The 23,916-nt window shown below is 48.2% G+C and overlaps 1 protein-coding gene across 9 annotated transcripts in view; it reads left to right on the forward strand.

The window, feature by feature from the left end:
• LOC139537188 (acetyl-CoA carboxylase-like) overlaps positions 1-23,916 on the forward strand; it is a 44,303-nt gene that overhangs the window by 18,472 nt on the left and 1,915 nt on the right. For 3 of the 9 annotated variants that reach the window (XM_071338215.1, XM_071338216.1, XM_071338217.1), the window contains exons 26-51: positions 1,639-1,800; positions 2,386-2,529; positions 2,694-2,796; positions 2,988-3,095; positions 3,183-3,239; positions 3,531-3,575; positions 4,702-4,743; positions 5,893-6,108; positions 6,234-6,389; positions 6,544-6,768; positions 7,813-7,968; positions 9,287-9,433; positions 9,644-9,913; positions 10,795-10,892; positions 11,117-11,237; positions 11,430-11,540; positions 15,587-15,730; positions 15,872-15,992; positions 16,849-16,945; positions 18,806-18,902; positions 19,011-19,146; positions 19,241-19,418; positions 19,590-19,702; positions 20,975-21,129; positions 22,621-22,791; positions 23,672-23,808. In XM_071338215.1, the coding sequence (XP_071194316.1) occupies positions 1,639-1,800; positions 2,386-2,529; positions 2,694-2,796; positions 2,988-3,095; positions 3,183-3,239; positions 3,531-3,575; positions 4,702-4,743; positions 5,893-6,108; positions 6,234-6,389; positions 6,544-6,768; positions 7,813-7,968; positions 9,287-9,433; positions 9,644-9,913; positions 10,795-10,892; positions 11,117-11,237; positions 11,430-11,540; positions 15,587-15,730; positions 15,872-15,992; positions 16,849-16,945; positions 18,806-18,902; positions 19,011-19,146; positions 19,241-19,418; positions 19,590-19,702; positions 20,975-21,129; positions 22,621-22,791; positions 23,672-23,808 (3,510 nt within the window). Of the gene's footprint in view, positions 1-1,638; positions 2,530-2,693; positions 2,797-2,987; positions 3,096-3,182; positions 3,240-3,530; positions 3,576-4,701; positions 4,744-5,892; positions 6,109-6,233; positions 6,390-6,543; positions 6,769-7,812; positions 7,969-9,286; positions 9,434-9,643; positions 9,914-10,794; positions 10,893-11,116; positions 11,238-11,429; positions 11,541-15,586; positions 15,731-15,871; positions 15,993-16,848; positions 16,946-18,805; positions 18,903-19,010; positions 19,147-19,240; positions 19,419-19,589; positions 19,703-20,974; positions 21,130-22,620; positions 22,792-23,671; positions 23,809-23,916 lie in introns of those variants that run through there. The other 6 variants (XM_071338219.1, XM_071338220.1, XM_071338222.1 and 3 more) reach the window with 4 other exon arrangements.

Here is a 23,916-nt window from a genome sequence, read left to right on the forward strand (position 1 = left end):
GCTGACTTATGTAAATGTGATATTTCATTTTTTTTTATATATATATATAAGTATTCAGACACTTTACTCAGTACTTTGTTGAAGCACCTTTAGCAGTGATTACAGCCTCTAGTCTTCTTGGGTATGAAGCTACAAGCTTGGCACACCTGTATTTGTGGAGTTTCTCCCATTCTTCTCTGCAGATCCTCTCAAGCTCTGTCAGGTTGGATGGGGAGCATCGCTGCACAGCTATTTCCAGGTCTCTCCAGAGATGTTCGATTGGGTTCAAGTCCGGGCTCTGGCTGGGCCACTAAAGGACATTCAGAGACTTGTCCCGAAGTCACTCCTGCTTTGTCTTGGCTGTGTGCTGAGGGTCGTTTTCCTGTTGGAAGGTGAACCGTCGCCCCCGTCTGAGGTCCTGAGCTCTCTGGAGCAGGTTTTCATCAAGGATCTCTGTATTTTGCTCCGTTCATCTTTCCCTCGATCCTGACTGGTCTCCCAGTCCCTGCCCCTTGAAAACATTCCCACAGCATGATGCTGCCACCACCATGCTTCGCTGTAGGGATGGTGCCAGGTTTCCTGCAGATGTGACACTTGGCATTCAGGCCAGATAATCTTATTTCTCATTGTCTCAGAGTCCTTTAGGTGCCTTTTGGCAAACTCCAATCGGGCTGTAATTTTCCTTTTACTGAAGAGTGGCTTCTGTCTGGCCCCTAGACTATAAATGCCTGATTGGTGGAGTGCTGCAGAGATGGTTGTCCTTCTGGAAGGTTCTCCCATCTCCACAGAGGAACTCTCGAGCTCTGTCAGTGACCATTGGGTTCTTGGTCACCTTTCTGACCAAGGTCCTTCTCCCCCGATTGCTCAGTTTGCCCAGGCGGCCAGCTCTAGGAAGAGTTGATCGTACTAAACTTCTTTCATTTAAGAATGATGGTGGCCACTGTGTTCTTGGGGACCTTCAATGCTGCAAGCATGTTTTGGTACCCATCCCCAGATCTGTGCCTCGACACAATCCTGTCTCAGAGCTCTACGGACAATTCTTTCGACCTCGTGGCTTGGTTTTTGCTCTGACATGCACTGTCAACTGGGACTTTACAAGCATTTCTCTACACTCGCAATAACATCTGCTAACCATGTGTATGTGACGATAAAATTTGATTTGATAGAGGTGTGTGTGCCTTTCCAAATCATGTCCAATCAATTGAATTTACCACAGGTGGACTCCAATCAAGTTGTAGAAACATCTCAAGGATGATCAATGGAAACAGGATGCACCTGAGCTGAATTTCGAGTCTCATAGCAAAGGGTCTGAATACTTATGTAAATAATGTGTTTCTGTAAAAAAAAGAAAAAAAAGAACTTTGTCATTATGGAGTATTGTGTGTAGATTGAACATTTTTTAATTTAATCCATTTTAGAATAAGGCTGCAACTTAACAAAATGATGAAAAAGGGAAGGGGTCTGAATACTTTCAGAATGCACTGTATACTTACTGTGTCTCTACATTGTTCTTCTCTGGAATTGGGGAGTCAAAAGATGTCGTACGTTACTATAATATTCTGTGACAATGTTCTCAAATATTTCTGTGTGAGATGTCTTGTTTTGCCTTGTGCTAGCTGTGCTCTGAATGTGCTGCTTGCTGCTGTCCTGTCCTCTCAGGAGACTGTCTTCCCAGCCCCTGCCCCGTCTTCGGACTCGGGACATTAAGCCTGTGTCTGTGGACAGTAACAAACAGGACCCTAAAGCACAGGATGATAAAACAAAGGATGATGCTAAAACGGAGGAGAATAAACCTCCAGATACGGATGACTCTGTGGACAGGTTGGGCCCCATAGAGACTCTAGGCTATAGCATTCTGTGGGCTAACTTCTTGGCCTCTCTAAAAGAGGACTTGGCCTCTGTGTGGATGGGAGAGGAGGACCTCTGAATACTAAAAACACCTGGTGGAACCATGGGTCTTTCTACTATGAATTTGGCCAAGGAAAAATGTACAATGCTTCCATGTTCACTAACATTATGCAGATATCTGCTCTTCTTTCACGTAATCTACCTCTTAGCATTTAAATACTGCTGCTGGGCTACTCCGTGAGTACTACATCCAGATCTAGAAGATGCCTATTTATTTATTTTTTCGGATCCTGGTTCACTGTTCTCTGTGAGAACACTGTGCTGTATTAGTATGGAAGTGAATGAGGAGTCAGAATGTTCCTTCTGTCCCAGCAGCTGATCACAGATATAATAAATACTGCTGTGGGATAGAACTGGTTGGTGAGGGGGCTCTTTTAAGGTGAACTCTCCTATGGGTCAGAGATGGGCCCTGCTCCCTGCTCTGGCCCAGCTCTGGGCTAGTGAGTGAATGTGTGTGCTGCAGGACCCCGGTCTAACGGCTGTCTGTTGTTGCCCCAGGATGTCGTTCTCGTCCAACCTGAACCACTACGGCATGGTCCACGTGGGCAGCGTGAGTGACGTCCTCCTGGACACCTCTTTCACCCCACCCTGCCAGCGCATGGGAGCCATGGTCTCCTTCCGCTCCTTCCAGGAGTTCACCAGGTGAAGGCTGGGCTCTCTGACCTTTTTTTCAAATTCATTACATTATGACTTTTATTATTTTCCCATATTGGGAAATGGTGTTATTGAATTGGAGCTGTAATACTGAGATATTACCTTAAGTGTGTGTGTGTGATGTCTAACCGTGATCCTTTCCTCTTCATCAGGAACATTAAAGATGTGATGAGCTGCTTCTGTGACTCTCCTCCTCCCAGCCCCACCTTCCCAGAGGGTGTGAACCCTGTGCTCTATGGAGAGGAGGAAACCAAGGTCAGTACTGTCTGCTAGTACTGATTCTGATGTGTATTGTAACACGACAGTGTATTGTGACTGAGAGAGCCCTTTGTTCAATGCATGGCATCAACGTAGTATGACCTTCCTGTTCTTCGAATAGTCGCAATAGATACTTTCTCTCTGAATGATATGACTGATGTTTTGCCTGCATGCGTCTTGTGACCCAGAGTATCCAAGACGAGCCCATTCACATCCTCAACGTGGCCATCAAGACTGACAGTGACATCGATGACGACGGCCTGGCCGCCATGTTCCGGGAGTTCACCCAGACAAAGGTCAGATGTTTAGGATGAGCCTTTCAGGAAGTACACCTGGACACCTCAGTCGCTTACACTTTCTCTTCCTGTGTCTTCTTCCCCCAGAAATCCCTGCTGTTTGAACATGGCATCCGCAGGCTGACCTTCCTGGTAGCTCAGAAGGTGAGCACTAGGACTCCCACTTCCCTACTCTGCCCTCGGTTCTCTAACCTACTCTTCCAATCACCGTCAACGATCTTATCTTAATCACAATGATGCACGTTGACTCTACAGACATCCAGACGGCACGAGAGAGTCACGCGTTTAATTTGGAATGGCCTGTAATTTGACCGTCATTTGATCTCAAATTTGGCTGTTTTGCTTGCTGTCTGTCTCTTCTCTCTTTTCTCTCTCCGTCTCCTTCTGTCCCTCTGTATCCATGTCTTGCCTTTGCTGTGGGGTTTGTGCTGACAGGATTTCAGGAAGGCAGTCAACTGTGAGGTGGACCAGAGGTTTCATGTGAGTAGTGGGAAGATGTGGACGATAACTGTGGAACAGTACAGTTTGTCTTCCTGTATTGTCAACCCTTTCCCTGGACCACTCGAAGTAGCTTTTCGTTGGATTCAGGCAGATAATGACGGCATTTGAGACTAAAGACATTTGGGTAAATGCCAGGTTCCCTTCTCTCGCCCTGCATCAGCCCTTTGAATGCTGCCCTTTCTTTTGACAAGAGAAGAACAGGCTCTGATGAGAGCTAATCACTGCCATTGGTGAGGCCCTCCTCCATATGTGGGTTTGTGTCTCATACAGTAGAGACTCAGTTCCTCTGAATCGCCCATCCTCTTCAGACCACACAGACCAGTGTATTCACACAATAAATCCTGTATTCGCTGTTATACTAACACCAAATCAGACCTATATACAGGCTTGTAGTGGGCATTAGTGCCCCAGACTAATACACAACTGTCCTGTTATTATATACCGATTGAGTTGATGAGTGTGTTTGCAATTAGTCCGGTATTGTTTGGCCAAGTGGGGTGCGATCCTCAAAGCCAAACCTGACAATCAGGCTTCTAGCTAGAGCGTTCAGAAATACAAATCACTCCCTGTGAAAAAGAGAATGTTTTATTCATTAGATTAGCTGTCGCTGCTCCCCTGCTTCCTGTTGCTGTCTGTCATTATGTGAAAAGGCAGTTTGGGAGAATACACTGTAATTCCACCCTCAGACACCAGCACAAATGGGAAGAGATCAGGGCTGTTGAATGTTAAACAGGCGCTTCCTGATCACAGACCGATGCCATATAGTGTTCCTCCTCACTGTCACAGCAATTCACATAGCGCTCATCACAGCTCATTGAGGGGGGAAATGTAGAACTGTAGAAGGAAATGTAGCCACTTAGTGAGGTTAGAAGGTCATTCTATTCTCTAGAGGTCATGTCTATTTTCAGTCTAGCTGGTTCTGTAACTTAGTTGCAGCAGAGCAGGGATTCTTGAAATCCTGGACTCAAAGCCCTAACTCTCTCTGTCTGTATTAACCAGGAGACCTGGTAGGTTGACAACGTGTGTTCTTGCAGCATGTGGATCTGTTTGTGTAACTGTACTCTATCTCTCTCTCTCTCTCCTCACCTGTCTGTCTTTCACACAGAGAGAGTTCCCCAAGTTCTTCACCTTCCGGTCCAGAGACAAGGTGAGTGTCTTCTGTGTGTCAATCTGAACACTGACTTTGTGAGCGACCATAAAATAACAGGTAATGGGCCTCCCAGGTGGCGCAGTGGTCTAAGGCACTGCATCGCAGTGTTAGCTGTGCCACCAGAGACTCTGGGTTCGAGCCCAGGCTCTGTCGCAGCCGGTCGCGACCAGGAGTCCCATGGGGCGGCGCACAATTGGCCCAGCGTCGTCCAGGTTAGGGAGGGTTTGGCCGGCAGGGGTATCCTTGTCTCAGTGCAGTGCACGCTGACCAGGTCGCTAGGTGTACGGTGTTTCCTCCGACACAGCTGGCTTCTGGGTTGGATGCGCGCTGTGTTAAGAAGCAGTGTGGCTTGGTTGTGTTTCGGAGGATGCATGGCTCTCGACCTTCGCCTCTCCCGAGTCCGTGCGTGAGTTGTAGCGATGAGACAAGACAGTAACTACTAACAATTGGATACCACGAAATTGGGGAGAAAAAGGGGTTACATTTTTTTTTTTAAATAACAGCTAATGGTCTGCTCAGTGGTAGTGGTCAATGAACAGGTTCAATCCATCCCAAAAAGATAAGGGAATTCATATTTGAAGTGCTAACACACAGACTGAATATATAACTTAGATGAAAGATGAGCCCAAGTGACCATGCTTCTCAATGTGTAGACTAGAGTTACAGCGGAAGAGTGTCAATTTCACATCATGGCAACAATAGAGGTGAGGCAATTTGAATAAGATGGTTGCAGAAAAAGTACCTTTCCTCTTTCCTTGCTCACCCCTTAGTTGGCACTGAAAGTCACTCCATTATGATCAATGATGGCTCTTCCCCTGCCTAGGCCCCTGATAGTCTCACTACAATGGCACCACAAAAACTCATTACCGTAATTAACTATTTAATTATGTCCCCCATTTAAGAGAAATGACACCCATTAGCAGTCTGCGATTGCTTTTGATTTCATTTACTTAATGCAGTGTATGGCTGGCGGGCACCCTCTAGTCTCATACAAACCCAATGCTCCTGAAACAGCTAATTGGATGATGGTAGGCCTTGAGGAAAATGCATTCCCATTCCTTGAACCCTCAATTGGTTGGTGTGACAGTATCTTGCTGTGTGTGACGGTGTCTTGCTGTATATCTGATTTTCCCCCTGTGTGTCTAGTTTGAGGAGGACAGGATCTACCGTCACTTGGAGCCAGCGCTGGCCTTCCAGCTGGAGCTCAACCGCATGCGTAACTTTGCCCTGACCGCCATCCCCTGTGCCAACCACAAGATGCACCTATACCTGGGCGCTGCCCGCGTGGAGGTGGGAACAGAGGTCACCGACTACCGCTTCTTTGTCCGGGCAATCATCCGTCACTCAGACCTGGTCACCAAGGTAAGGGCGATAGTGATACACGACTTAAATGCCTGTGTGTGTGTGTGATTAATACACCTGTTCTGTTTGTGTGTGAAAACGGGCCCCTCTCTGACCTCTGCTCCTGTCCTGTGTCTTATCTCCAGGAGGCGTCTTTTGAGTACCTCCACAACGAGGCAGAGCGTCTGCTGCTGGAGGCCATGGACGAGCTGGAGGTGGCCTTCAACAACACCACCGTACGCACCGACTGCAACCACATCTTCCTCAACTTTGTCCCCACCGTCATCATGGACCCCTCCAAGGTCAGTGGCAGCACACCCAAGACCTGTACATACACTGTTCACGTGTACATTGCGTTTATCCATGTTTGTTCACTCTACATGTAGTGATGCGTTTTGGTGCTGTGTGTGTGTTTTTTATATGCTTCATTCGTAACCTCTGTGTGCACATGCTCAGATTGAGGAGTCTGTGCGCTCCATGGTGATGCGTTACGGCAGTAGGCTGTGGAAGCTCCGGGTGCTCCAGGCTGAGCTGAAGATCAACATCCGGCTGACGCCCACGGGCAAACAGATCCCCATCCGCCTGTTCCTCACCAACGAGTCAGGCTACTACCTGGACATCAGCCTGTACAAGGAGGTCACCGACTCCCGTACGGGACAGTTGGGGCCTAAAGACCGACAGGTGGGGCACTCGCACGTCTTTCATCCCCCGCGGCCCACACTCCCAAGCAATCACAGGCAGGGGAAACAGCCTCACACTGAACCCTCACCTCCCAGAATGCACGTTAATGGGCACCTCCTGGTTCATGCTCAAATATTTGGAAGTTTAGTTAAGAAATAAATGACATGTCATCTGTGGATCAGTCAGTCTACTGCGTAAAGTGGAGCTGAGGGTTCTGTAAGTTGTCTGCCCAGCCTCTAGCCTGTTGGACAAGACTAGCAGTGATCATGGTATTTTTGTGTAGGAGAACAGGTAAGTTGCATCCATCTATATATCATCCCATTCCATTGCTATACCAGGGTAAAAGTTCCATGAGTCATACAGTCATTGGCAGAAAGCATATGCAGGCAGCTAAGATTGGTAGAAAATAATGCCCCAACTACTACGGTGGAGAAATAATGAACTGTAACGTTTCCCATTAGTTTTTCTGGGCAGGTGCCATATTCGCTGTATGATGTTGAATATGAGAGAAGAGTTGTAGTTTGGAGCTGGTCGATGGCGCTGAGTTGAGTGAGGATCCATTGCATTGTCCTCAACCTTATTCATCAACACTTAGCACAGGCGTGGACAGGCCCATTCTTACCTTGTTCTCATGGGCCCCTTGACATGTCTCAGTAGCCAGATGTGTGAGATGAACTCCTTATTTTATTCTAAAAGGACTTTATTGTGTGAAGCACAAGAGAAACAGTGTTCTCATTCTGAGGAGTCCATATCTCTCTAATGAGATGACACGGCTCAGGTTTCCAGGTCTGGTCAAAGGACCTAATCAGACGGAACAACTGATAGGGATGGTAAAGAACATGACTTCATGTTCTCCTATTGCAGATAGAACTCCATCCACAGCTCCGGTCAGCGTTGTCACCGCTTCCTGTTTCTTGGAATAGGCTCCATGGCGGATATCTGTCTTCGTTACATTACATATCGCGTACTGTGTTCTCTGTGTAGATATGTGTGGCAGCTAGTGTCTGTGTGTGGTGAGTGACTCTTATGTCCTCTCTCCTTCAGATCATGTTCCAGGCGTATGGGGACAAGCAGGGACCTCTGCATGGCATGCTCATCAACACCCCCTATGTGACCAAGGACCTGCTGCAATCCAAACGCTTTCAGGCGCAGTCCCTGGGCACTACTTACGTCTATGACTTCCCTGAGATGGTCAGACAGGTATGGACCTCGACACAACAGCTCAGTGGTCACAGTTGCTGGTGTACATAAAAACATACTATCATGTTTGAGGTCAACTGCATGTCAATCAAGGAAGTTAATTGTAACGTTTCCCATTTGTTTTTTGAAATTCAATGCATGAAATGAAGGTCTCACAAAGTAAAATAAGGGGACATTTCCAATTTATAAATACAAATGTCTCCCCTGAATTTAAATGGAATTGATGTCAATCCTGCATGTTATCACTCTACATTAGAGGTCTGCGCAGGACTGATTTATTCATCCCACGCAAAAATAACTTATGAAATAGATTAAATTACCAGAGATTCACATGGCCCTTATATTGTATTACTGGGCTATATCAGCCAACATGCTAGATGTAGTTTGAAGAGAGCAGAGTTGGAGAAACTTGCACTTTCTCTTGAGCTATTATTATAGCCTACCTTTTAGGAGTGGGGAGATTTTCAGACGGTGACAAATATGGGTGATCAATATTTATTACTAGGCAATGTAGTAAACTATAGCCTAATTTATATGTAGGAAGTACATTTCCTTGGAAAGATAACTGCCCCGTGCTTCTCCGGTCATGCATAGGCTATAGCCTACTTTGTTTAATTGAGCCCACACGCGTACCTGATCTCGCACGTATGGCTACTGAACTGGAAGCAGCAACAATGATGCGAGTTCATACTTGCACTTTGTCTTGAGCTATGTTAAGCATACAGGATGTAGCCTTCCTTTTAGGAGAAGGAATTGCATGCGCAGCGCTCGCTCACCATGGTAGCCTTTTCCTTTTCACCCATGATCACATTCTTTGATTGCACCTCGACTCACGTTGGTCGAGCGGCCTCCTTCTTTCCATGATCAATATTTATTCACACATTACTGGTGAACTATAGTCAAATCATATTGAATTTCCTTGGGAAGATAACTGCCACGTTCCCATTTGGGCAGCCGACTGTATTTCATTGAGACTTGCATCGCCCAATAAGGACAGAAGAGGTTAACTTAACTTCAAGCAGCAAATTCTGAGAGTGTGTGAGTAATGTCACAAAGATGTACTTTTAATACAGTAGGTAGGCTAATGCATACAAAGCAGAAAGATGACCGTTTCCAAATAATCTGAGAGACAACAAAAATATTTTCATCCCAAAGTTACCTGTCTGACCGGCCGCTCCCAACCGCAGCATGAAAAATGACGACCGCGCCGCAATGATCTCTGTTGGGGCACTGCAGCCCTCTGTTCTACAGTAAGCGTGTTATACTGAGAGTGAGCAGCAGTCTCTTGACTCCTCTTTCTGGTTCCTCTTTCCTCCAGGCTCTAAAGAAGCTGTGGCAGTCCACTCAAACCTTCGCCCACCTGCCCAAATGCCCTCTGCCCTCTGAGCTGCTCACCTTCACAGAGCTGGTCCTGGACCCACAGGGACAGCTGGTGCAGATGAACCGTCTACCAGGAGGGAACGAGGTGAGGAGTAACTCCTTTAAACTTGCAGTTCCATTTCTGATCTGTAGGTGTCTCTGTGTTTCTTTGGCAGGATTGTTCAGTAGCTGTTTGCCAGGAATTGTCTCTATACATATGTAAATGCAAAGAAGAGTAATGCCTCTGCTTTGTTTGCTGAGTTTGTCTCATCCCCACTACATAAATGAATATGTTTACCTGTGTGTGTCCCTCTAGATTGGCATGGTGGCCTGGCGGATGACGCTCAGGACCCCAGAGTACCCGGCAGGGCGTGAGATCATTGTGATCAGTAATGACATCACACATAAGATTGGTTCGTTTGGGCCGCAGGAGGACCTGCTGTTCCTGCAGGCCTCTGAGATGTCCAGGGAGAGTGGCATCCCTCGTATCTACATCTCTGCCAACAGTGGTGCCCGCATCGGCCTGGCAGAGGAGATCAGACATATGTTCCATGTGGCCTGGCAGGACATGGCAGACCCCTACAAGGTCAGCTGGCAGAATAGGGCATGGGGGTGTAGATGTTCTGTTGAAGAATTTAAACTCCAGTTGGATTTGGAGATTATTTGTGTTGTAGGACTCTGTTAGCAGATGTCTCTGCCCATGTACACTACACAACCAAAAGTATGTGGACACCACTAGAACATTGCTGCAGGGACTTGCTTCCAATCAGCCTCAAGAGCATTAGTGAGGTTGGTCATTGATGTTGGGCGATTAGGCCTGGCTCGCAGTCGCCGTTCCAATTCATCCCAAAGGTGTTCGTTGAGGTCAGGGCTCTCTGTAGGCCAGTCAAGTTCTTCAACATCGATCTCGACAAACCATTTCGGTTTGGACCTCACTTTGTGCACGGGGGCGTTGTCATGCTGGAACAGGAAAGGGCCTTTCTCCAAACTGTTGCCACAAAGTTGTATGCTGTAGCGTTAAGATTTCCCTTCACTGGAACTAAGGGGCCTAGCCCGAACCATGAAAAACAGCCCTCGGCGGTCCCGCTCTGTGAGCTTGTGTGGCCTACCACTTCGCGGCTGAGCCGTTGTTGCTCCTAGACGTTTCCACTTCACAATAACAGCACTTACAGTTGACCAGGATAGCTCTAGCAGGGCAGAAATTTGACGAACTGACTTGTTGGAAAGGTGGCATCCAATGACAGTGCCACGTTGAAAGGCACTGAGCTCTTCAGTAAGGCCATCCTACTGCCAATGTTTGTCTATGGAGATTGCATGGCTGCATGCTCGATTTTATACACCTGTCAGCGACGGTGTGGCTGAAATAGCCGAATCCACAAATTTGATGGGGTGTCCACAAACTTTTGGTCATGTAGTGTATGCATGTCCCTCGCAGACTGCTAATTCAGTCTTTGTTTCTCTCCACAGGGCTTCAAGTACTTGTACTTGACCCCTCAGGACTACAAGAAAGTGTCTGCCCTGAATTCTGTTTACTGTGAACACATAGAGGACAAGGGAGAGTCCAGGTGAGTCCAGACATTACCCCTCAGCCATATTATTATTCACTGTCACCCTATTCAATACAGATAATACATCCAGCTCACTGGCCAGCGGAGAAAGTGTGAAACTACAACCTGTAAGAGAATCAATGGGCTGTGCATGAATACACATGAAAAGCCCCTCGGACAATGGGAGAAGGAGGATGAAGTGATGAGGTGTTATGTGTCTGACAGAGCCTTTCCTTGTTCAGGTACAAGATCACTGACATCATCGGGAAAGATGACGGTCTGGGGGTGGAGAACCTGAAGGGCTCCGGGATGATCGCAGGAGAGTCCTCTCTGGCCTACGACGAGGTCATCACCATGAACCTGGTACGCACCGATGCACTGGATGTACCGACACACACATGCACACCTAAACACACAACTACTTACGGTCTGTCATGTTACTACTTAAGTGCTACTCTTACGAGGCGGAGGATGGCAGATGTAAGAATGTGTTTACACGGATCACTGACTTGACTAGGGGTTTCCTAAGCAGGCTGTGTGTGCTTCTCTCTCCAGGTGACGTGTAGAGCCATAGGCATCGGAGCCTACCTGGTCAGGCTGGGTCAGAGAACCATTCAGGTGGAGAACTCCCACATCATTCTCACTGGTGCTGGAGCTCTCAACAAGGTAAGAGCCAGCATCACTCCCCTTTCCTGGTTGTACCTCATGGCACACGAAACTCTCACTGAAATACTGAGAGGTATTCTGCTAGGATGCAGCGTTCCAATGCGGCCTCTGGGCAGGGACATTAGCTCTTTGTCTTTTTCCATAAGAGGTCAGCTGCAGCACTCACTATCGTCACTAACAACAAGACTACACATTATTAAATGAACCATCTATAAAACAGATACAGTGAGTGTCTTTTAATACTCTTTTAATTGTCCTGTTGTTTTTTTTGAAGAGAGGAGGAGACATGTTAATGTGTTTTTGCACTGTGCTCCGTCGTCTGTGACCCAAGTAGATTGTTCCTGAGTTCATGCAATTAACGCTTCTGCATTTTAATCTGGATTTTCACTGTTAATATGTAATAGTTGGTCATGCCATTTATTTTGCAGTTAATTTGAGGAAGAGGCCAAAGTGGTGTGTGTATATATTTGTGTTGTACTGTAGAGATGGCCATTGAATAGATAGGATATATCCCTTAAGAGTGAACAATAAAACGGACAGCTCCCTCTTAACTAGGAGGCGGAAAGACGGTGTCACGTCTGAATCGAAGAATAGAAATTATAATGGTGTTTTCTGATCCTCTTTCTCTCACGCTGTGTACATTTTTCCGGCTCAGTGATCAGGCCCTCCACTCCCCTCGCCTCTCCCCTCCTCTCATCTCCCCAGTCATACTGCTGCAGCTCCTGGTGGGATAATAGAAAGAGAAGCGTCAAGTTGTTATTTGCATAGAAATGGCAGTGTGACGCCTGAGGCTGCTGCTGGGGAGAGGGACATCCATATCATTTGTCTCCAATCAGAATGAAAAGTTTTGCTGAGGCAGATTTTTTTTTTTCTCTCTCTCGGTGCTCCACGGGCACTGACTACCCACCGCTTCCTCTCTCCCTCCGTCTCTCCTCCTCTCCCTCCGTCTCTCCTCCTCTCCCTCCGTCTCTCCTCCTCTCCCTCCGTCTCTCCTCCTCTCCCTCCGCCTCTCCTCCTCTCCCTCCGCCTCTCCTCCTCTCCCTCCGTCTCTCTCCCTCTCCCTCCGTCTCTCCTCCTCTCCCTCCGTCTCTCCTCCTCTCCCTCCGTCTCTCCTCCTCTCCCTCCGTCTCTCCTCCTCTCCCTCCGTCTCTCCCCCTCTCCCTCCGTCTCTCCCCCTCTCCCTCCGTCTCTCCCCCACTCCCTCCGTCTCTCCCCCACTCCCTCCGTTTCTCTCTCTCCTCTCTCCTCCCTCTCTCTCTCCTCTCTCCTCCCTCTCTCTCTCCTCTCTCCTCCCTCTCTCCCCATCTCCCCATTTTTTTCTCTCTCTCGGTGCTCCGCGTGCACTGACTACCCACCGCTTCCTCTCTCCCTCCGTCTCTCCTCCTCTCCCTCCGTCTCTCCTCCTCTCCCTCCGTCTCTCCTCCTCTCCCTCCGTCTCTCCTCTCTCCCTCCGTCTCTCCTCTCTCCCTCCGTCTCTCCTCCTCTCCCTCCGTCTCTCCCCCACTCCCTCCGTCTCTCCCCCACTCCCTCCGTCTCTCCCCCTCTCCCTCTGTCTCTCCCCCACTCCCTCCGTCTCTCCCCCTCTCCCTCCGTCTCTCCCCCACTCCCTCCGTTTCTCCTCCTCTCTCCTCCCTCTCTCTCTCCTCTCTCCTCCCTCTCTCTCTCCTCTCTCCTCCCTCTCTCTCTCCTCTCTCCTCCCTCTCTCTCTCCTCCCTCTCTCCCCATCTCCCCATTTTTTTCTCTCTCTCGGTGCTCCGCGGGCACTGACTACCCACCGCTTCCTCTCTCCCTCCGTCTCTCCTCCTCTCCCTCCGTCTCTCCTCCTCTCCCTCCGTCTCTCGTCTCTCCTCTCTCCCTCCGTCTCTCCTCCTCTCCCTCCATCTCTCCTCCTCTCCCTCCGTCTCTCCTCCTCTCCCTCCGTCTCTCCTCCTCTCCCTCTCTCCCTCCGTCTCTCCCCCACTCCCTCCGTCTCTCCCCCTCTCCCTCCGTCTCTCCCCCTCTCCCTCCGTCTCTCCCCCTCTCCCTCCGTCTCTCCCTCCGTCTCTCCCCCACTCCCTCCGTCTCTCCCCCACTCCCTCCGTCTCTCCCCCACTCCCTCCGTCTCTCCCCCACTCCCTCCGTCTCTCCCCCACTCCCTCCGTCTCTCTCTCTCTCCTCTCTCCTCCCTCTCTTTCTCCTCTCTCCTCCCTCTCTCCCCATCTCTCCTCCCTCTCTCTGCATTAACATGACTCCATTCCAAATTTACATGACAAATCTGCTCATGACAAAACACAACTACATGCACGTTTCCATTTGCAGGTTTTGCTACAAGCGCGCGTGTGTGTGTGCGCGCTCGTTTTCGGATGCTGGTTGCTAGAGAAATGTCAGATTGTGTGTGTTACAGTCTGTGTTACAGTAAATGTGGAAAATGTATCATGTGTTTTTTTATTTTTTTATAGAAAAATAGGAAAATAACAGATGTATCCATTTCGCAGTAAATCTATAGTTTTTACTATAATTGTTTACTATAACATATCAAGTTGATGATTCCCAGTTTTCCACATTGGCAGTAAGTCTATAGTTTCCTATTTTTAAGCTTTCTGTAACATTATCAAATGGATGTGTCACAGTTGAATGTGTCCATTCACAATGATGGTCCATCCATTCAGCAGTAGCCATGGCAACAACAAAAAACACACATTATATCCCCATAGACTCCCTGGTTCACCAAAGCTGTATGAAGAGGACATACACACATCTTGATATACTAATTTCATTCACTGATGGACATCTTTCTCCTGTTTGTATGGTGGCTGGATAGTAACTACTTGCACAAATATCTCAGTGGGCCTATGTCCCTCCACCCTCCCTCTCCCTCTGCTGTGGAATCTTAATGAACCCAGGCCCAGCCCGGTGGCACACAGGCCCTGCGTCTGCCTGTCAAGGTGACTGCAATGCTTGCTGGGGCCGCGGGCTGCCCTGACAGCTTTAGGAGAGCGCCCAGGATTTGTAGCCAGGGACATAACCATTAATGGTAATAAAGAAAGTAAATGATGGCCAAAGAGGTGAGAGCTGAGAGTGAGCAACGAGCGCCTCTCTGTGTTTTACTGAGCTGTGTCCCCTGCGCGGCCGCCCGCCCTTGTGTGTGTGTGTGTGTGGCGGGAGAGGGGAGGTTAATGGGTCCGGCAGGTCACAGGAGCAGTTTGGACGCCAAAATGAGTTCAGTGGCCTCCATGCCATCCTTCATTAGCCTCTCACACCAGGAGTGACGCACAATAAACCAATATACACACACTCATACAGGCAGTCTCGTACACGTGCTATTCAGTGTGTGTGTGTGTGTGTGTGTGAGAGAGAGAGAGAGAGAACGTGTGTGTGTGAGAGAGAACGTGTGTGTGTGAGAGAGAGCGTGTGTGTGTGTGAGAGAGCGTGTGTGTGAGAGAGCGCGTGTGTGTGAGAGAGAGGGAGCGTGGATGTGTGTGCGCGCTTGTCTTTCTATGTGTGTGGGGGCTCATAAACAGGCTGTGAGGCAGTGTGCAGTGCAGGCGGGCAGCTCTTTGTCATGGCTCCTGTCGATAGTGTGGGTGGATAGAGTGTCAGCGAGGACAAATCTCCGGTATTAATTCACTCTGGAGGTTACCAATAACGCGGCCGCCTGGGAGAACGCCAGGTGCCCGTGGCGCCCAGTGAACGCCGTGATAGTGATCCCTGGCCACCGATCGACAGTATTGACGAGGCCATGGTGCGGTGAGGAGCAGCAGGGTCCCTGTCACCTGGGGGATAGGTCTGTGTCTGTGTGGGGGATCCTATTGATCCACAGCCCCGGGGACACCACCCTCCATCCCCAGCCTCAGCGGGTTTAGATCGTCCCTGTAGGGAGAAGAATGGGTGTCACAACATAAAATAGCCATTACCTACCCATGCCTAATGTGTAAATATTGTTGGTGGTCTCTCAGCTTGTAGTTTGTAGGGAAATTGGCTAACATGGTTTGGTTTGACACATGACTATGGAAGAAATCACGAATGGTAAACAGAATGTGACATCAACCCCATCTTATTTCTCGTAGGTGCTGGGTAGAGAGGTGTACACCTCCAACAACCAGCTGGGTGGGATTCAGATCATGCACAACAACGGTGTGACCCACAGCACTGTGTGTGATGACTTTGAGGGAGTCCACATGCTGCTGCACTGGCTCTCCTACATGCCCAAGGTAACCATCTGCTCTTATCAGCATTTAACCCATTGTCCATCCATTTAGGCTCGTCTAATGCACATGTACCTTTACGCTGTCAGCTTTTCAGTGAAGCTGGGTTAAATTCATAGTTGATGTTTACACCCCCTTCTCCCCCAGGACCGATCTAGTCCTGTGCCCATCATCAATGCCAAGGACCCCATAGACCGGCTGGTGGAGTTTATTCCCACCAAGGCCCCCTATGACCCCCGCTGGATGCTGGCAGGACGCCCCAGCCAGAGTGAGTACCCTCCTTCCTTCCTCTCTGAGATGAACATTTACAGCACTACACAAACCACAACTACTTTTCCCTTGCCACACTCATCACTTAAATCGCTGTGCAATAAAGGATCTTCATAATTCTCTCCTATCATCATAATAATCACTCACTTGTAGTCGTATTCATCCCCTCCTCCAGTCACACTAGTGCTGAAACAGCAGCTCTTCACACTTTAGTCTGAGTGTCATTTAAAGGTTGGCCTGCGATTTGTGCTATGATCATTTCAGGCAGATCTCCCAGAGGTCAGGGGTTAAACTAATTCCTGTTTGTTAGAGAGGGTTATAGGCTCTCCAGACACTGTGAGAGACACCGTGAACCCTGGGCAGCATTCTAGCTGGGTGGATGAAGAGAGAGATAGCAGGGGAATGGATGGCTCATGTTATACATGCAGGGTCAGGCCTGAGCAGATTCCATATCAGTGTAATTACAACTTTGGGCAGGGGGAGAGATTGGGGCCGGCAGGGCGTGCGGTGTGGGGGGGAGACCGGTCTTTAGTTGTGATGAGTGGGGAGGCTTAATTGAATGGTAACCTCTTAGACTAGCCCTGTCTCGCTCACTCTGCCAGGAGCAGGAGAGCTGAGCTAGGCTCTTTACAGCCTCATCCGTCATGGGACCTGACAAGATTAGAGATTTCTGTTTAAAAATAAAAAACACTGTTTTTGCTTTCATGGATATGACAGGAGTAGAATCTGGAGGGGGGAAAAACTTTTTTCTGCCACGTAACGGAATGTTTTATTTCTTATTTACAAATGTTTACTTTGTAATAATAAATTATTTAAGCTCCATCTCCTCTCTCTCTCTCGCTCTCTCTCTGCAGCTCCAAAGGGCCCGTGGCAGAGTGGGTTCTTTGACCATGGCTCGTTCTCAGAGATCATGCAGCCGTGGGCTCAAAGTGTGGTGGTGGGCAGAGCCAGGTAAGGAACCACATCACTCCACTGTTTTTAAGCAATATAGACACACTATTGTCCTTTGATAAACATACCACGGGCCTCGGGTATAACTGGTACGTAAATGTCACACTGAATATTTGCATGCACCATTTTTGAAAAGAAATCTTGCGTATAGAAATATTGAGATATATAAACTTGGCGCACGCCGTACATACGTGTGATTCCCATTATAAATCAGATCTGTCATAAAACTGCATGCGTGAATGAGCATTATAACTCCGCCATGCACATTTTATGGTGACAATAATGCCCTTTATTTGCTGTATAATTTGGAACTATTGGCATTAAACCACTTCAGTTAAAGAAATTAATAATTTGATCACATTTCTGTAGAGGTGTGGGCAGAATGTTTGAATCTTTTACAGTGACTTTTTCAAACTAAACATACATGCTACCTATAGCGAGTGCCAAGCACTTGATTAATTGTATGTTCTAAACTATTTAGCCCTGCAACTCCCCAATGGGCTCGGGAGAGGTGAAGGTCGAGTCACGCGTCCTTCAAAACATGACCCGCCAAACCGCGCTACTTAACACCCGCCTGCTTAACCCGGAAGCTGCACCAATGTGTCGGAGGGAACTCCGTTCAACTGACAACCGAAGTCAGCCTGCAGGCGCCCGGCCTGCTACAAGGAGTCGCTAGAGCGTGATGAGCCAAGTAAAGCTCCCCCGGCCAAACACTCCCCTAACCCGGACGACGCTGGGCCAATTGTGCGCCGCCCTATGGGACGGCCGGTTATGACACAGCCCAGGTCTGTAGGGATGCCTCAAGCACTGCGAAGCAGTGCCTTAGACCGCTGCGCCACTCGAGAGGCCCCTTTGGCAGTAACTTATGCTGTATTTGACGGACTGTGACAGCTTCTGAAATAAAAAAGACTATGTCAAACTATGTCTAGGCTACTCATAAAATGTACAGTAGGTTACCAACAGTAGTAGCATGGAATGGCATACAGCAAAACCTGAAATACATAGCCTATCTGTTAACTTGGCTACTAGGCCCAATTTAGATGAGAGATACATATGGGATAGTTTGTTGTATGGCTACTTCAAGATTTGAACCCATCACGGCCAGAAAAGGTGAGGAATTTATTCTGCATTGGTTCTGAAAATAAATAGGAATAGATTCCTATGTCAAATTATTTTCGCTCTTCTCACTAACAGTAAATGGCCGCATCTTGTTTTTATGAATAGGCTTATCATATTCATTTGCACAAAATACTTGCCTGCCTGCTTGAAATATAATACTTCAACCACTAGAAAATGTACGTACGCATGGTGTAAAGTCTGCGTGGAGGAAAGGACATTCTCACGCCAAGTTTTGTTTTTATAAAATGGCAACTTTTTGCGGGAAAGATGGCGCACGCATGTTTTGGGGTATATTTGTACATGTGCAATGTTTATAAATGAGGCTCCAGACCATTACCAAGTCTATCTCACAAGGGTCATCTTGGTCACCACATCATTTGTTTAGAATGTATGTCGTTCTAGAACAGGATGTTGTGTGAGCCGTGCAGGAAATAAGTTACATGGTCTATCTGATCATTCCACTGTCTAGAAAATAATGTGGTCATGCAAGTCCATCTACATTTCCCAGTACTGAAACCCCCTCCTGCCTGATATCTGATTTGAGAGTTTTGGGTGAAATGCGGAAGACACATTTCAGTTGAATGCATTCAGTTGTACATCTTACTAGGTATCCCCCTTTCACATAGCTAGCACACCCATCTTAACCCCACACATTGACCTGTCTGACCTCTAACGCCTGACCAATCAGCCCTCAGGGGTGCATAGTTGTGTGTCCTGATGTGACCCTCTGCTCTCTCACAGGCTTGGTGGCATACCTACTGGAGTGGTTGCTGTGGAAACCAGATCAGTGGAGCTGGCAATCCCAGCCGATCCAGCAAACCTGGACTCTGAAGCCAAGGTAAGTTCCTCCTAATATACACTGGCCTGTGTCCCAAATACAGTTATACTCACATAAAGACGCACAGAAACGCATGATCCCTAGTAACCCTTTGTGTCCTGCTCTCAGATCATCCAGCAGGCAGGCCAGGTGTGGTTCCCTGACTCTGCGTTTAAGACGGCACAGGCCATCAAGGACCTGAACCGCGAGGGCCTCCCTCTCATGGTGTTCGCCAACTGGAGGGGCTTCTCTGGAGGCATGAAAGGTACCAGAGAATGGATGTTTATATATCTGTCAGTTATACCGGCAGGTGTGGGTTTTCAGTCTCATATCAAATTCCTCTCCTGTGCCTCTGTCAGACATGTATGACCAGGTGCTGAAGTTTGGAGCCTACATCGTGGATGGGCTGAGAGAGTACCGCCAGCCTGTTCTGGTATACATCCCTCCCCAGGCAGAGTTGAGAGGGGGGTCCTGGGTGGTCATAGACCCCACCATCAACCCCCGCCACATGGAGATGTACGCTGACAAAGACAGTCGGTAAGTTTGACTTCTAACCATAACCCCTCTCGGCAGCATGCCAAAGACAGAAGTCACTGTTTAGACACTCGACCAATGCACGGTTTGATGTAGGCTCTGATCAGTGACATTATGATGTCAAATGTAGAGCCTCGGACATCTTGATGAATCCCTCTCTTCTCTGCTCCACAGTGGTGGAGTGTTGGAGCCAGAGGGGACGGTAGAGATCAAGTTCAGGAAGAAGGACCTGGTGAAGACCATGAGGAGGGTGGACCCGGTCTACATGGGCCTGGCAGAGAGACTGGGTCCGAATCCTAGAGCTTTATTCATACTTTCTCACATTCCCTCTGTCTCTTTATGCAGTTCTCTCTCTGTGCTCTCCACTATCCCATTTGCTTTGCTCTTTCTCCTTCTCTCCCTCTGTATCCCTCTCTGTGAGGGAGGAATGATAATATCTAGCGGGGCACGTGTGCGTGCGTGTGCTGTAATTCCCTGTCACTCTTGTTCTTTATCTGAGGGTGATCGTATCGTCCCTGCTCTGTCCCCTGGGGAGATGTGTCAATCACAGCAGGGCCAGATCAATCAGCAGGGCCTGCTGTCTCCCTCCCCGCCCTGTCCTCCTACCTAACCCGGCCTATTGATTTTCCTCTGGGCTCACAGGAGCACCATGGAGCCATAGAGCTATGGGCCAGCGCCGGGCCTCTAGGGGCTGTGGTGGGGAGGCTGACCGATTTGGCCCAGGCAGAAATCAATCTCTGCTGACAGGCAGCACAGCAGCCAGCGATTCTGGAGAACACTGAACCACAACAGACAGTGATACTGAGAGCTGAGCCGAGCCTGCGCTGTACAGTCATAAAGAACCCATGCTGAGCAAATGGGAGGGAATGTATCTTACCTACCTCCTGAACAATTTCACATAGAACCAACATAATGCTCATGCTAATGGTACCGCTTGCCTTGGGGTAGCAGAACAGTCCAGCCACCCGAGTCATAGACTGTTCTCTCTGCTACCGCACGGCAAGCGGTACCGGAGTGCTAAGTCTAGGTCCAAGAGGCTTCTAAACAGCTTCTACCCCCAAGCCATAAGAATCCTGAACATCTAGTCAAATGGCTACCCAGACTATTTCCCTCTCCACACCACTGTTACTCTCTGTTGTCATCTATGCATAGTCACTTTAATAACTCTACCTTCATGTACATACTACCTCAACTAACCGGTGCCCCAGTACATTGACTCTGTACCGGTACCCCCTGTATATAGTCTCACTATTGTTATTTTACTGCTGCTCTTTAATTACTTTTTACTTTTATCTCTTATTAGTATCCATATTTTTTCTTAAACTGCATTGTAGGTTAGGGGCTCGATTTGATTTGAGTAGCTGCTTCCCCAAACAATCCCGCTGTCATACAGAACAGATACAGTGATAAAAGGAGGTGGAGCCCATCCCAAATGCTCACGCTGTCACATTGACACAATGTCCTTGGAATGTTCTCGGTATGCAGCCTGCTTGCATCAGACCTCACTGAATAATCTTTGGTTTGTGTTGTAACCCTCCTGGCCATGTCTCCTTCTCCAGGTACCCCGGAGCTGGGCCTGCCAGAGAGGAAGGAGCTGGAGACCAAACTGAAGGAGCGGGAGGAGTTCCTGTTACCCATCTACCACCAGGTGGCCGTGCAGTTCGCCGACCTCCACGACACCCCGGGACGCATGCAGGAGAAGGGCGTCATCACGGTGAGACGACACGCTCACGTTGAACATGATCAGAACACGGATTGTCAAATGAAATCGCATTTTATTGGTCGCATACACGTTTAGCCGATGTTATTGCAGGTGTAGCGAAATGCTTGTGGTTCCTAGCTCCAACTGCTGTAATATCTAACAATGCACACAAATCTAAAAGTAAAATGATGGAATTTAGAAATATAAGGCCTCATCGACTTGTTTGGAGGCTTTCTCTGCTGTCTCCTGAAGTCCAAGTCAGCTCCTTCATTTTGGTGATGTTGAGGGAGGTTATTTCCCTGGCACCACTCCGCCAGGGCCCTCACCTCCTCCCTGTAGGCTCTCGTCATTGTTGGTAATCAGGCCTACCACTGTTGTGTCGTCTGCAAACTTGCTGATTGAGTTGGAGGCGTGCTCGGCCATGCAGTCATGGGTGAACAGGGAATACGGGAGGGGGCTGAGCACGCACCCTTGTGGGGCCCCTGTGTTGAGGATCAGCGTAGCGGAGGTGTTGTTGCCTACCTTTACCACCTGGGGGCGGCCTGTCAGGAAGTCCAGGACCCAGTTGCACAGGGAGGGGTTCAGACCCAGGGCCCTGAGCTTAATGATGAGCTTGGAGGGTACTATGGTGTTGAAGGCTGAGCGGTAGTCAATGAACAGCAGTCTTACATAGGTATTCCTCTTGTCCAGATGGGATAGGGCAGTGCGATGGTTATTGTATCAGAACTGTATTGAAATGAAGGTCGCATAGCTATATGTGAAGAAATATTACATAAAAAATTGCTTTTTATGGTGTCTCATTCCAATACACAGAACTGTATCTATGCGGTATGTGAGTAACCAAGCCTGTGTTACCTACAATGCAGTAGACTTGTGCAGTCGATGACATGCCTAGGGAATATAGTGTTCAGTAGATGCCTAGGGAAAAGAGTGTTCCAATCTCTCTCAGGCTGTGAGACGTGTCTTTATAATTACCTGCTGATGACCCGGCCCATCACCTCAGCAAGCACAGAACAGCCCCAGGCAGGATTCCAAGCTCTCTCCATCACACACACACGTACGCACAATGGGTTCATGAGAGGAAGGCTGCTAGGGCATTTCTGTATACTGAAGTATCTCTATAATAGATGACAATCTCAGTTGCTCTCAAGATGCCTGCAAATGCAACAGCACAATTATCAGTGATAGATGCCTGCAAATGCAACCGCACAAGAATCTGATTGACAGCCACACAGGTGCTCAGTAGAATACCAAGGACAGATTACTTCTCTGGAGACTCTCCTGCACTCAGAAGTTCTCATATCATGACGTACAAAGATATTCTCTTCAGTTCAAAATCTGTTTAGTTATGTAAATTGAGTCATGTCATATTTTTTTGGGGGGGGGCAATAATTACACAATATTAGATTATATTTACATTTTCTAATATCAGTCAGCCAGTATTGCTTGTCGGTGAGATATCTCATCTCTGAAGCTGTGCTGTGTGTGTGTGTGGTTTCTCAGGATATCCTGGAGTGGCGGACATCACGTCACTTCTTCTACTGGCGTCTGAGGCGTCTGCTGCTGGAGGACACGGTCAAGAGGAAGATCCAGGTGGCCAACAGCGAGCTGACCAATGGACAGATCCAGGCCATGCTGAGACGCTGGTTCGTAGAGGCTGAGGGGACCGTCAAGGTGACTGTCCACTACCTGCTCCTCCACTTTCCTCAAACCAGCCCTCCACAGCACAGAGACACTGACCGTCACTGTCAACTAGAGGCTGCAGATTCATGAGATTATACATCTATACCTTCCTTCAGTCTGGTTTTAGTCAGAAAACAATGTATAATAATCAGGTCAATTTCCAACCAGAAGTTGTAGTGTCTCGGTTATGGCTAGGTAGAAATAACTATAGGTGATAGAAAATATGTCCCTCAGCCCAGACTGCTGCCTTCAGGGGTGACTAGAAAAAGCCCAGCTCCTGAGGTAGACTGAGAGTATATCTTTAGAAGCGGCCGTCTTGTTAGCTAATACATTACCCCAATCAGGGCCGGCTATCTTAAGCTACAATTAATCTGAGCCCTGGCACGTGCAGATAGGAGAGCCACGCGCTGTTTCTTAATTAAAAGCAAACGGATTAAAAATGATTAATAAGGGCATTAAATGTTCTTGCGGACTACAAGCAGGAGAGCTCTTAAAACAGCGTGAGGCCATTACCGCCCTCCCAATCTGCCTAAGCCCCCGTCTGCCTTTGTTTGGGATCAGAGACTGGCTGCCCTCATGAATATGGATTTCTCAATCAGGTTCAGTCAAAAAGGCATCAGGGACCTACTTTGTAGCTCTCGCACTTTCACTTCTGATAGGAAAATGTAGTTTCATTTTTTCCCCCCACTCATTCGGACAAGCAAGGTTATGAGAAAATGATTGTAGTGCTCTACTGCCCGAAACAAACATGAGTTCAGATGTGGGTTTTTCCACTGATATGGATAAACCTTAGCCCCAAAAAAGAATGTCACTGAGAAGTTGGATTAAATCTTCCTCTCTTCTCTCTCTCTGTGTGTGTGTGTGTGTGTAGGCTTATCTGTGGGACAGCAATGAGGAGGTAGTGGAGTGGCTGGAGAAGCAGCTGAAGGAGGAGGAGGGGGCCAGGTCTGTCATCGACGAGAACATCAAGTACATCCGCAGGGACCACATCCTCAAGCAGATACGCAGGTGAGACAGACCGCTTGTTTAACAGGCATATCTAACCTGATCTTCGGGATTTGACGTAATTGGACAAATGTTGATTTTTGACCCATTAATTGTTTTTTTAAGCGCTGT

This window comes from Salvelinus alpinus, chromosome 13, assembly GCF_045679555.1.
Source record: "Salvelinus alpinus chromosome 13, SLU_Salpinus.1, whole genome shotgun sequence".
Taxonomy (NCBI): domain Eukaryota; kingdom Metazoa; phylum Chordata; class Actinopteri; order Salmoniformes; family Salmonidae; genus Salvelinus; species Salvelinus alpinus.